Genomic DNA, 13,650 nt, shown 5'->3' on the forward strand with positions numbered 1-13,650 from the left:
TGAGAAATCAAAAAGAGTCGCTTTTCGCAAACTATGGAAACATACCCTAAATCGAGATTCGTAATACTCCCTAAATACAACAAGAAGTACTAAATTTCTCATAAATATATAGACATGGGTACAACGACAGTTTAATTAAAAAATTTAACCGTGTACAATCATGAACCGACCAAGTGAAATTTTGTCATAATTATTTTTACGGTTAAAAATATACAGTTTATCGCGTAACTTACCAATTAGCCTGGAGACTCTGCCTCGAACTTTAGCTGCCTCGATAAGGTTTTCCCACCTTTTCTTCTTGGAACTTCCCCTAATTCTGCGACTCTGTCTGCTCGTACCGAGTCCCGGAACGCTGTTAGTACTGGTGTGATGTGGACTCTTCTTCGGTGTGTTGCCTGGTCCAAATATCCCGCTCAAGGTCGAACCAAATATCTCATGGGAGTTCTCCTGTTGCACTTGTTGCAGCGACGCTGTAAATTCGTCAACCGGCGGTAGACTGCCACTTCCACTGGGTTGAGGGGCGATATTGAATCCCTTCATTAGACGCCGCTCCTTCTGACGATTCTTCTTACCCCCCGCACCTATGGACAGCTCTTTAAGGCTACCGTCTATGGGGCAGAGAGAAAAACCAAAGACTACTCTGAAGCAGCTACCGAAAAACTGAAAGGGTCTTGGCAAATGCCTGTGCGTGTCTGTGTTACAGATTAATCACGTTTATTCGTCAACGACATCAACGCGATAAGCGTCTGTTCGTAACTTGGATTTTGGCAAGTATTCGCGTTACACATTAAATCGAACCAACCAACTGCGAAACAATATTCGCGCCAGACGATCCTTGATTGCATTAATTATACTGCCAGGGTTCACCGAATGATTAATAGCGTTCCAGTAACGAACTTCGAAACTTTCATTTAGGAAGGATGAAGCTAGCAAACCCCTTCTTAATGTCGTAGTCGTGTCACGATATAAGGCTTCCACCAACTTGATACGCTTTACGAACATAACTCCAAGGGATCGTGCATAGGAAACATAAGTTAGAAACGGAGAATTCTATGAAAACAAAGGATATTATACAGAGCGTTACAAAATATGTGGAGGATATTTATTTGAGGGTCGATTCTAGACAGCAAAACGATGAGAAAGATTCGTGCACGAAATTGTTATTTAAGGCATATCTTCTAAGATATAAATAATTTTAATTTACGCTAAAGATATGTGTAAAAATACGTATGATATAAACAGTTTTTCTCTATCACGCTCACACTTCATAACTCTAGGATCCAATAAATCAAAGTAGAATTTCGCGTGTTATATTTCATTTCGTTCGTTTGCTTCAAAGTGAGAAACTCGTGTTTCGCTTGATGGTGTAACTGAGACAGAAAGAAAGATGCGTCAGCTGATTCATCGATGCCAGTCCTATTTCTGGCGTAAAACGAAATTGTTTATAACATAAAGAATAAACCTCAAACAACAGTTTAACTATTATTTTAGCGTCTAAAAACGACTTTATAAGTATCCTTCATCATAGACATATATCGTAACACTCTGTAGGATATTACAGAATATCGTAGGATATCATGAAATATTATAAATTCTACAAGACTATCACACGAAACCGAAATACACAATTAGTGTCTATAAAGTTATGATATTGTTTCAATCGTGCAACTGAGCTCACCAGTTCCAGCGCCACTGGCTGTGGACGTGTTCATGCCGGAATTCTTTAAAATCTCGATCAATTCGCATCTCAGAGCGCTGATATCTTGTTTAATCTCGTTCACGTCGTCTTCCGTCACACCCTCGCTCTCCGCTTTCCTTTGCTCCACCGTCACATACCTTCTTACCAAATTCCTCATAATGCTTTGATATCTAAAGTCTCTTTCCGATGCTTGCTTAACTTTTCTCTATTAGACAAACAAGATTATCAAATTATCAAATGTTCGTGATCATCCTACGTTCCATCGAAAATCCGGTGATGAAATTAGCAATGCTTTGATTTAGAGATAATTCGAATTAATCTCACTCTGATCGTTCTCATGTGCTCCTTCTTGGCAGCTCTGCTATGGCCACACAGCTTCCGATACAACCACTGGCCCATGTACCAAACGCTCTTCGGAGTCGGGATGATGTTAAACGGTGGTGGAGCCGTGCCACCCTCCTCGAAATAGCTGATCCAGAGTTTGCTCCTGGCGAACTTCCATTCGATATCGGCACGTTCCTGATTCCAATGACAAAGGAAATGTCCTCTATTTATGTCACGACGACGATCAAACAGATAAAGATTAACTCACAGAGATCAACTGATAGGAATGGTTCATCATGGCGATTAATAGATTCAATAGTACGACGATGTTGATCACCGAGTACGTGCCGAACATCAGCATGCCCCAGAACCTGGTGAACGCTTTAATGCCATCCAGTTCGAAGCTCTCGAGGTCGACCAGTCCGAACACGGCCCAGAATAGCGTTTGCGCGGTTTCGAACAAACTGACGAAAGAATACCGATCATGTCCCAGTGATTTTTTAGCTTTAATTAATTTAATTTTTCTTAAGTCGCAAAATTAAGTCCCAAATGTGAGGTATAATATAATTTTTCACGTTTTTTACTTTATCATCTCGTTAAGAAATTTGTAGATGGACACGACATTCTTTATTTTCTGTATAATACATTATCTTGTCGATCAATCTTATATCACAGAAATTGATTTTTCATTAAATTTGCTTACGCGGTTCTCTTGAAAAATATTTACATCAAAAATGTCGATTTCGAAAGTATTGCTCATTGCTACTTAGAAGATATTGCGGTTAGTTTTCTTTTCTTTCACAAAATTGCATTTATTATCGAAGATTTTATATTTTTGAATCGGACAGATTGTTCCTCCTTTCGATTATGTTATATAAAACTAACAAACGTAAAATAACATCAAAATCGGAAGATCAATCAGATTGTACTCAACATATTTTCTTAATACTTTTATCCTTAACAAGATTTATAATCTTCATTTAAAAGTTACTATATCAAAAAGTAGCACGCACTTTGCAAATCTACGCCAAACGATGCAAGCGTTCGAATCAGTCGTGACGTTGGTGTTACCAGAATAAGCCATCGCGGTCGGGCACCGTTTCTTCTCCATATCCGCGTAGTACCATAGCAGCTGGTTCAGACCTGAGTTAACGAATAACGTCGTTTCGTGAGAGTTATTTCAGTCATGGTTTTTATACGGATCGACCCGTGGAATTGACATGGAGATTTACCGCAGGAAAAGGCGAATAGCACCAGCACATAGAGGAAGAAGAACTTCATGATGTCCATCACCATCCTAGACAGGGAGACTTGCAGTGGACCGAGGTGAGGATTTACGGAGAAAATGTAGACGAGTTTCAGAGAGCTGCAAGTAGATCGATAGACCAGTCGCGTTGCGTTTGATCGTATGTGCGGCTGAAGAGCGTGAAATTGAAATTTATGCTGAAAGAGTGCTGCCTAATTACATTTCTCGGGATTTCACGAGATATCGTGCAAAGAACTCTCCAAAGCGTACTAGGGTACTTCTCAATTACCTTTTTGATGCGTAACCGTGAAATTTTATGCGTTAGAAAGTTGCTAGCGCCAAGTGACATTTCAAATAATGCGATTGTTCGGAATAGAACATTCTAAAGTTAACGAAAATACTTGCTATTTTGAGGACTTACATATTTAGTTTCTATTGAACATGAACAATGGCTCAGAAAATTTCAGCAATATAATTATGACAGTCGTGCCTGGTTACCAGTGTTCATGATATATTTTAGAAAGTTTTGTACAACAAAATTGATGTATTTATAAAAATTTTCTATGATTTGTGCTCAAGTACTTTGAGTCAGTGTCAGCTAGTAGGTATTGGGTTGCTTGAAGAATTCGTAGCGTGTTTGGCAATCGATTTAACTTATTTTATTCTATATATCGTATGTTTGATAAGGTTTGGAGAAAATTATTTGTTATGTGTCTCTGCAAAATGCTGCGTCTTGTTGTGCATCGAATGGCTTAGTTAAAGTTCACCAAGAATTTTCCTCGTCTCCTATATATCATCCATATCTTTAGAGGACATTTATTCCGTGAAAAGAAATATTCCAATAGCCTACACAAGGACTGTGTTAATAAATTCTTTGCCGAGAGAATTACAGACACTATAAGAAATTAAGTATTAAAAGTTTATCAAAAGAAATGATATATTCCATAACGTACAATCTTCAAATTGTGTCCAAATTTCGCTACGAATTTTTCAAACAATTATTCTAAATATCTAAATATCTGGCTCTGCGAACTACGTGCAAATTTTAACAATAATTCAAATAAAGGTTTTCAGTAAGAAAGAATAGGATGAAGAAATTAAATTCAGTGAAGACCTGAATATATTGGCGGCGGAGAAAAGGCCCTCGGATATGAGCATTGGATCCCACGTATCCCATTGTTCGCGTTGCAGCTCGATCATAGATCCGGACTTCTGGGTTTCTTTTTGCACCCTGTAGTAAGCGACCACCCTGAGCGCGGCTGTAGCTACGTATAAGGAGTTGGTAACGAAGTCGATCACGTTCCACATGTCGTTCACGTACTCCTCGAGGCCGACGTCCCACAGCTGCTTCACTTCGGACCAAATCAGGCCGGATACCCAGGCTAGGATGAACCTACGATACGTCGTACACGTTTGACGATATTCTTCCCATTTTCTCGAAATCGGCTTTCTCCTGGGAGTATCGCTGGCTCAACTTAAAAGCATTTCGAGAAATGCGTTTCCCAACTTCACGTATATTATTTCCTTTACAGGGAATAATATACTGTCAGTTTGGGAGAAGAAGTCGTTTCAAGAGGTGCCACGAGGGACGGGTGGTTACCGAGAGTGTTTATTTTTGGGAAGTCAGTTTTATTTGGGTTGCGCTACTAGAATTTAGTAGAAGCTAGAGCTGTAGTGGAAGGATGATGCAAGGTATCGTCGAGTGGATTGAGTTTCCAGCGCACTGAGGAAACATTTTTAGGAAAAATAACAATCGATATCTGCCGCGTTTTTATTTAGCATCGTTTTGTCCGGTTTCACGTGAACGAAGAGAAACATTGATTAAGAATATTGTCTTACCATTCGACGATCGTTGGAGCAGCGCCTCTTTTCGTCGGTGCTGGTTCGTGCTCTATGACATCGTGACCCATCCAGTTCCCGATCACGCTTTCTATCCTTTGACTAGCCAGAATCAACATGACTGCGGACAAACGTGAATCCATATCATTTGTAATGATTTTTTATTTCATTTCGGTCATACAAGAATATGGCTATTTAACGTTGTCGTTTCATTTTTCGTTGCACAAAATCACGTCCTTTGTTTTATTGATACGACGAGTACCTTTTTAGTTATATCAATTTTTGTAAAAACTCTTTAGACGGTACAAATGTTTAATCTTTTGTATAGTAAGTTAGTGAAGTGTATCACAAGACAAGGATCGATGAAGAAATTTGTTTAATTCCTTTCAACAAAAATGGGTTAAGTTAAAAAGCAGTACAAATTCGAGTTTTATGTTATCGTATGAAAAATATATGTAATACCATGATTCAACATATGCGAACGTTTATCTGGATGAACATATCCGTATTTAAATTGGAAATCGGTGATACCAAATCATGAAAGTTATAGCTATTTCTTCAAATATCTCAAAAGGTAGTTTTCCAACTTATACTTACCGTTTCTCAACTCGCGTGCATAATTATGTCGCATAATCGAACACATAAATGGTGCATATTCGATCAAAGGACATAATCAATCATGTTTACGCGAGTAATGCGTGATTACAGAAGATAGATCGATTGATCGATTGACTGTGATTTTCGAATGTATTTATGCACAACTGATGTATGCATCATGCGTATATATATAGGTATATATGAGATAGTGATGCTATCATGACACGTAAAAGGTTTCGCGACGTGCGAAGCGATTTACAGAGCGATAGCGATTTAACTTGTCTTTTCTGAGATACGACTGGGATTTTCCGAGGTATGACTGAAATTTTACCGAAGATGTGCGCTGTTTCAGTATTCTTTGTACTTCGTATCCGTCTTCCATCGTGCGTTGTACTCTCGGAAAGAGGACATTGACCAGGCGTCACATGGGGATGTTCGTCGAGATAGTGGGAACGTACACCTCTATGGAATATTCGAGAGGGTACGAGTTATGTGGCGGAAACCATTAGGTCGTCGCATGACCATTTGGAAACTGCGAAGTTTATGACAGGATCTCGGCTACTGAACTACGGGAAAGTGCCGCGGAGAAGTTAAAAATGCATGGCATCGAAAATCCGTTAAATTACTCACAAACCGTCCGAGTGCTGGCTCGTAGATGATCGTAGTGCTATAATTCTGTTTCTCAAAAGTAAAGCTGGCTTAACGAAACCTTTCGTACATCGCGTTACGACAGCCAACGTATGTAATCGACAGTTAAATTGAAAAATGGAAATACAGGAAAAACACGTTTTTACGTAATTGTAGTGAAATGTGTTAACAACGTGACGTAACTCTAAACTGGTCTATCAGAATTCTACGAGACATTGCTGTAATTGCGATGTTTACAACTATAATGGGTTCAAGTTACATCTTTGCGTAACATTGTTTCAGGTAAACTCGATAATAGGGACGATGCGGTGTATCGAAGCTGTAAGTCGCCTTAAAGCACTTGACAACTTCGTACGATAGCGTTCGAAACTTCAAATCACTCTGAACAGATGTGCAACATTGTAGATTGATCTTCTCCCAAGATCATTTATCGATCGAAAAACGATAGAAACAGCTATTGGATTCGGCGATTTACATACAGGCTCGTCTCCACGATCACATCGGGTCAAATATTACCCTCGTATGTGTGCGGAACTAACCACGTACTACGGCCGACGAGATTAACTTGGCTTATTCCTGAATAATCTCTCGAAATTCCTTACGCCCTGGTCGCGTCCTCGAGGAGTACATTATCTCGCCACGTTCCCCGTGACTCAAAATATCGTTAGTTTAACTTCGAGGTCAATTATGCTTTTCGCGAATGCCTGGAACCTGGCCTGGAACTTGCTGCCTTTGCTTCAGCTGTCTGAATGCCGCTCTCTAAACCGTTCTCTAACTGAATCTCTTCGGCCGAGTTTCTAACTGCTGTTGTATTCAAACCTGTGACAATTTTCGTTACGAAACATCTTGATAAAAATTCCGAATATTTACTCAAAGGTTAGAATAATGGGGGAGAAAAAAGCGAGGCAAAGTGACAGTACAGATACTCTCTAGTATTTAATAAAATTTACCATTATGGAATACATTCGTGCCATTTAATTATCATATTAAAGAAATAAAGAATGTCGGAGGTCCCGAGTGTCCTCGATTCAGTGCTGTATACTATAATTTTGCGGTGATATTTGGTAGCTTTAATTCGATTAAGGGTGTTCCCGTTTTCAAATGTTTATCGTTTCCCCGTAATGATGGTTAATGTCTCAAATTTAGAGCATTACCGCACTCTGCTATTATTGGTAGTGAGAGGTATTCGCGAATCGCGGTTGCCATGAGAGGTATTTGTAAACTGTTTAGAAGCGGGTCTCTGCGTTTGATTCGCTGACGTGAGGAAAGGTAAAATACGTTGCCGAGAGGAACGAGGTTGAACGCATTCCCGTACGCCTGAAGGAAACGAGCGAGCCAGCTGTTTGGAAAAAAGAGAAAGTCATGAACCAACTTTGATCGAGGTTAATTTTAGAACGTGCTGGAAACAGCTTGCAGCAGTGATGAAGCAAGATGTAGTCGATCGACGCGACGCACAGTGCGGCATTTGAATGAGGATTCGGAGCAAGAATCAAAAGTCGTTGGCCACGTTCCTCACGTTCGCACGTTCGCACGTTCGCAGAACAGGTTCGCACGTTTGCAAGCCATATCCTCGCGTTTCGACGAGGCAAAACTTAGTAGAAAGAAGGAAGATACTTACAAAGAAAAGTGAAATACGAGGCCGAGTGACAGATGAACTTGATGAACGGTTTCCTCATGGTCTGGCCGACCACGCTGTGGGGCGCGATGATGTATGCAACGCTGAAGAAAGGAAAGAGGACGCCGATTCTGACGATCTCCAGCGCCTGGAGGACCATGTTTTTCCTTCGGAAGCCAGGAAGACCTTCGTACCAAATCGATGCGAGTAACTGCTGCACGTTGGGATGCGCCACGAACTGGAAATTTCGAGATAATCTAATATCGGTCGACAGTTTCCGGTCATGTAACTAGCAAATTGTACATATTAAGGTCTAATTTAGGAATTAGGACTCATCGCGAATGATCCATCTAGGGTCTAACGACGTTATATCTACACTTTGCTCTTGTGCAATCTCCTTAATCTTTTGTACCTCACTGGCGTTGAAAGATATTGATATTTTGGAAACTTTTTGTTGGTTAATAATAAAAAATAATAACGAATAATTATGGATTGTATAATATCTTCTTTTCCATCGGTGAACGTATAAAGATTTTCTTAAAATATCGAAAGATTTTTCGCTGATCGAGACGAAAGTCCAGTAGAGACGTTAAAATTCGAGGATCGCGGTAACATTAAAAACAATTTTGATCGTATGCATTACTCGCATTACGTCTTATTCAAGTAGTCTGTTTCTTCGATAACGTACAATTTTTCTTTTACAATTCGTTTGAGAAATATAAAAGTTCGAACGGTTACCTTTTTCTGTCGAAGTTTAATAGCGAGTTTCAGCCGGTTCAGATGCATCCTTTCGCCGTGCTCGAACGCTGGCCCGGTGGGATCGTGATTTAGGAGCACCTCCAGCTCGTAGGAACTTCTAGTGTGATCCAGTAAAGCAGTAGCAAAGTCTTGGCATTGTCTTCTAAGCTCCTGGAATCGCAACATTGCCGTTTCGAGAAGCGAGTACGCGAGGCGCGAAACAAGTTCCGTCAACAACGCGGAAGGGCGGAATTATTCGCCGGTGTTTCTCTGCAGAAGCGTTGCTACTTTCGTTGACGGAAGTTTCCTCGACGGTGCTTCTGCAAGTAAGCTGCGACGTCGTTAGCGAAACTTTTTTCTCTAACGTATACGGGTGGCGCCGTTTTTCTCGAAAACGATGGCTCTTGAAAACGGCTCTTAAAAGAAGCTGTATCGAATTTTAAGGACACTTGGAGGCTCGTATCGTTCGTTTCGAGGGAAATTGCGAAGAGAAGCATGAATAAGAGCGATAAAAAGATTCAGATCGAAGACAGGTCGTTTGTCAATCGAGTTGTCGGGGGACAATCGGCCATTCGGCGCGATTCGAGACCTTCGAAAAAACGCGGAGTAATCTCGTGGAAACTTTATCCCCGCGAACCAAGGGTAGGGAGAAATCGGTCGGTAATTTATTTTCCTTTAGTCCTCGTCGATCGCTTGGAAGATTTAAACGATCATCTGCAGCAATTTGTTCGGACGTTATTGCATTTAAATTGATAGGTACAAAGTGACGGGTGTGTTTAATCGGCCGGGCAATCAAAAAAGAAGAAAATATGTTGAACATTGAAAGAAACGAGCGACTCAGCTATATCACACAAAGTAAGAACAAAAGAATTGTGATTTCAGAGACATTCCGTACAATGTTCCACGGAATATTCTCATGAAATAATAGTTTCACAAAAGGAGATCTAAGATGGCCGGCAAACGATAGACCGTCGATCGATACGACAAAAAAGGGCCGAAAAGAGGAGCGAGAAGTTTTTATCGCGCCACAAGAAAGGAAAGTTGGACGAGGGTTGGTCGTCTATAATTCATCCTCGTTAATCGATTGCCAATCTCTTTATAGGCTTAATCAATCCGCCAACGACGATGAATTATTTTCGTTCGATCGTTATTCGAAATTCGAAGCAGAAACTTTCGGAATCGATAAAAGAAACATTGAAAGTATTGCAAAGTAACGTTCCTTGTGCGTTCGTTATCCGACGAAATTTTCATTGTCCGATAACCAGAAAATACAGCGCGTTTTTCGGAAAAGATAGAAACGAGCGAACGAACAGGAATCCGGTGCAGTCCTGTTCCGCCTGGAGTTACGCGCCAAAGCAAACATTTATGACATCAAAGCGCCATACCAAACTGTTCAAACGTTCGCTAATATCTGCGAGTGGCCATGTACTTCGAGATCAAGCTAACGAGACATTAATATCCGTCGTCGCGTTACATCGACCATGAAACTTTCATCGAGACGTTTTGCCTAGTGTTATTTCGTTTTCTCTAGAGTAGTTTAGAGGAAGGACACTCGCGAGTATTTCGAGACTTTCGTGAATCGAAAACGACCACGTGCGCTCGAGCTGTTTACAAGAATTAACAACGATCGCGTTTACAACGCGAGAAAGACGACGCTTTGCGTCAACAAAGATGGCCGACAGAAATAAGCAGACCGCGTCGTACTGGAAAATGCACGAGCCGTTTCTTCGTATTAATTTCCTTTCATGCGTGCCCCGACTCGCGTCGACATCGATATTTGCCAGCTTAAATGTCAGATTCGCCGGAAGGATCCCGAATAAACAATTTGTACAAGACCTGTATAGATATCTTTGCGAAGCATCGATTTGCATTATATTGATTTATTTTGTTCCTTTCTACATTCATGAATTCCGGTGATCTGCGAATTTTCCATTTGAGAGTCTGGAACATCTCTACGGGGCAAAAGCATTCTTCCTGCGCGAACAAACGAAATAAATGACGGGAATAATATACGAGCTATACGACCTTATAAAGAAACCTATACGTTTCAATCTACGTCGGAGGAATACATATACGTGGCGCCACATTCTTTCGCAAGCTTATGTCAACCCTAACTTTCTCAACTTCGTGCCCCATTTTCGTTATATCTTTAGAAGATCCTACCCATAATATCTGGGAGAACATTTTTGTACTTTCTTTTTCTAGCTATATGGTACCATGTAGTATGTATACTACTCATATTCATGAGTGTTAGAATTTAATCTTGAAGTTAAGATTAATAATCTGTGGAAGACACAATGTTTGTGTTGAAATAATATTCAGTGATGTTTATTAAACAGAACTACAGAAGCTGATGTATATAAGCGAGTGACATAATTAACAACGTATGGAGATTGTTGATTGTTGGCCAGTTACTCTCAGACTAGACTTAGGTAGTGACCCATGATCCCTTAAATACTTTGAACCCCACACTCTATACAGTAATGAGTATGACCTGAGTAAGTGTCCTGTTCAAATGCCTGTGTGGGTGTCTGTGTAAGGGTATTTATGCTTATGCGTGAAATATCGTTGTATTCCAACAATAAGTATCTGGACACTGGTCGACTTATGGTATCAGAATGAGAGTCTTATTGAAGCGTACAAATTAACGACGAATCAGCAATACTATTTTAGAATCGAATTACAAAACGTGTTTATATTATATATATATTTTATTATGTTTATGTGTAACCACAAAACTTATTAATTAAATTATTTAACCACAAATGGTATTTACTTTAGATTTAGAAGACCCACCTTAATTTACCTTTCAATTGAGAAACCAAAAAATTGTAACACAAGTGGTTCCATAATAACCAATTGGTTTAACCAACCGATTAAATAGCGTCATAATAGCGTGTAACCATAAATTTTATTAATTAAATTATTTAACCACAAATGGTATTTACTTTAGATTTAGAAGACCCGCCTTAATTTACCTTTCAATTGAGAAACCAAAAAATTGTAACTCAAGTTACCATAATAACCAATTGGTTTAACCAACCGATCTAATAACATCATAATATTTTATTATACACAGCTGTGATGATTTTAAAGGATAATATCATCGTAGCTCTATTTATCCATAATTCTACAATTGAAATATATAACTTGATAAAAATAGGCAGGTTTTCGATCATTAGCAGCGCGAAGAACGTAGGGCAGATACGCTACCGTAAATTTCGTTTCGTAGATGGGTTTGCAGAAGAAGTAATTGAACGACGAGGAAAGTGGGCCAAAAGGGTTGAGAAGCGAGCAAACTCTGAAGTTCAACGGTTGTTTTATGTAATCTTCCCCTTGTGGCTTCACGGATACGTTCTCCAAGCGGGGGGAGGGAGCGTCGCGTTTCCATGGTTAAATTGAACGTTAGATTCTATTTTCCGGCGTAATCGGGTACTTTAAACGAACATCAAATAAAATTGAAAGTATGGTAACTAGACTATGGACAAAATAACATCGCCTTCTGCTTATCGAAAACGAAATCCTTTGAAAGGAGAGGCAAGTTATCTTGTCGTGGCACTCTTCCATTAGAGTTCTACTCTTACATCAAGTTAAAGTTACGCTGTTCCATGCAACGATTCAACTCACCCTTACTATTAGAAGAAGAATTCCAGTATATCGATTTTAATCTCTTTTTCTAAAGTATAAAAAGACACATCGATGATATCGTTTTAACGTTGTTTTATTAAACGTTGAATTCCTTTCTTTTCCTATATCGACTTTCTATCCCCTATCGTCTCTACCGAGGCAATACATATCATTACTTAATTGTCTCACCTGGTATTCGCACTTAAACTCGTGCTCGAGGAACGAGAGTCGCCGAAGTTCCCAAGAGAGCTCGAACGCAGTTAGGATGGGATCCTTTGAGGAAAGAGCGATCAAGGACGGCGATGCTAGAGCTCTGTATGCGTTTATTCGGCTCCTGGAATGCCTCAGAGAATCCTCTCTCCTCGATGTTACACACTCGTCGCACCTGCTCATGAATAAATGCCATCATCGTAATCAATATTATTATGACTCTAGTTAGGGATTTTCCGCTCTGTTTGTAAACTTTCGGATGTTGAGTTTCGTGTAAGAGGATAGACTTAGTATTTACGATAGATATTATTGAGGGAAGTGAAATTTCATCCTATGCTTGGCAATTGGGGATTAGGTTTGGGCTGCGTAAAGGTTGCATCGTAGATACCCTGACTGATTGGTATACGCGGGCCCCGCTCGAGCATCGCATGTCGTGCTAACTCAATACGGGAAATTAATCAACGTGAAACGTATACTTAACGAGGGATTGTAGTTTCTCAGGTTTACAGCTTCTCGCGTCAGATTTATTTATGAAGCAAATTTCGTTACTATAGGAAGGATGAAAGAAGCTTTGTTTGAAGACCGCTCACCCGCAACGAACATCGTGTGGCATAGGTAACGTGGATCCGCGGTCCAGCAGGATCTTAATGATCTCGTAGTTATCCCTATGAGCGGCTAAGATTAGGGGTGTAATGTCTGGTGTGAAGGTTGCGGTGTCCGATGGCAGCGCTTCCCAGCTCTGAAACACAAACGTATAAACTTATATTATATATATTGCAATATGGAGCAATTGTTCTTTAGATAGAGCGTAGAAGAAATTCGTAGATCGCGAATTTACGTTAATCTTACGACGAATACGCGAGCAAATGTATAGTAAGAATTTTGCAGGGCAAGCAAAAGAGAGATGTTACGTGGACTGAAATAGTTAATTTGAATTCTTTCAAATATATGTAATATATTTTATTTCTTTTTTTCTTTTTTTGTAGAAACGAAACAACTCGTTAGAAAATAACAGCAGGGACATAAAGAATAAAGTTATGTTCAAGAGATTAGGGTTAATAGATTAATTGAAACAAATAAACGAGATGGGTCTCGTGTTGCGACACG

At 39.8% G+C, this 13,650-nt stretch overlaps 1 protein-coding gene across 9 annotated transcripts in view; it reads right to left on the bottom strand.

Annotated features, from left to right (window-relative positions):
* LOC132907678 (transient receptor potential-gamma protein) overlaps window positions 1-13,650 on the bottom strand; it is a 102,617-nt gene that overhangs the window by 3,784 nt on the left and 85,183 nt on the right. For 7 of the 9 annotated variants that reach the window (XM_060961013.1, XM_060961012.1, XM_060961009.1 and 4 more), the window contains 12 exons: window positions 13,134-13,282; window positions 12,523-12,718; window positions 8,707-8,877; window positions 7,972-8,206; window positions 5,109-5,229; window positions 4,384-4,662; window positions 3,256-3,389; window positions 3,037-3,166; window positions 2,292-2,487; window positions 2,024-2,218; window positions 1,679-1,904; window positions 234-608 (listed from right to left, as the gene is read on the bottom strand). In XM_060961013.1, the coding sequence (XP_060816996.1) occupies window positions 234-608; window positions 1,679-1,904; window positions 2,024-2,218; window positions 2,292-2,487; window positions 3,037-3,166; window positions 3,256-3,389; window positions 4,384-4,662; window positions 5,109-5,229; window positions 7,972-8,206; window positions 8,707-8,877; window positions 12,523-12,718; window positions 13,134-13,282 (2,407 nt within the window). The remainder of the gene's footprint in view (window positions 1-233; window positions 609-1,678; window positions 1,905-2,023; window positions 2,219-2,291; window positions 2,488-3,036; window positions 3,167-3,255; window positions 3,390-4,383; window positions 4,663-5,108; window positions 5,230-7,971; window positions 8,207-8,706; window positions 8,878-12,522; window positions 12,719-13,133; window positions 13,283-13,650) is intronic. The other 2 variants (XM_060961008.1, XM_060961005.1) reach the window with 1 other exon arrangement.

This window comes from Bombus pascuorum, chromosome 6 (genome assembly GCF_905332965.1).
Source record: "Bombus pascuorum chromosome 6, iyBomPasc1.1, whole genome shotgun sequence".
In the NCBI taxonomy this organism is placed as follows: domain Eukaryota; kingdom Metazoa; phylum Arthropoda; class Insecta; order Hymenoptera; family Apidae; genus Bombus; species Bombus pascuorum.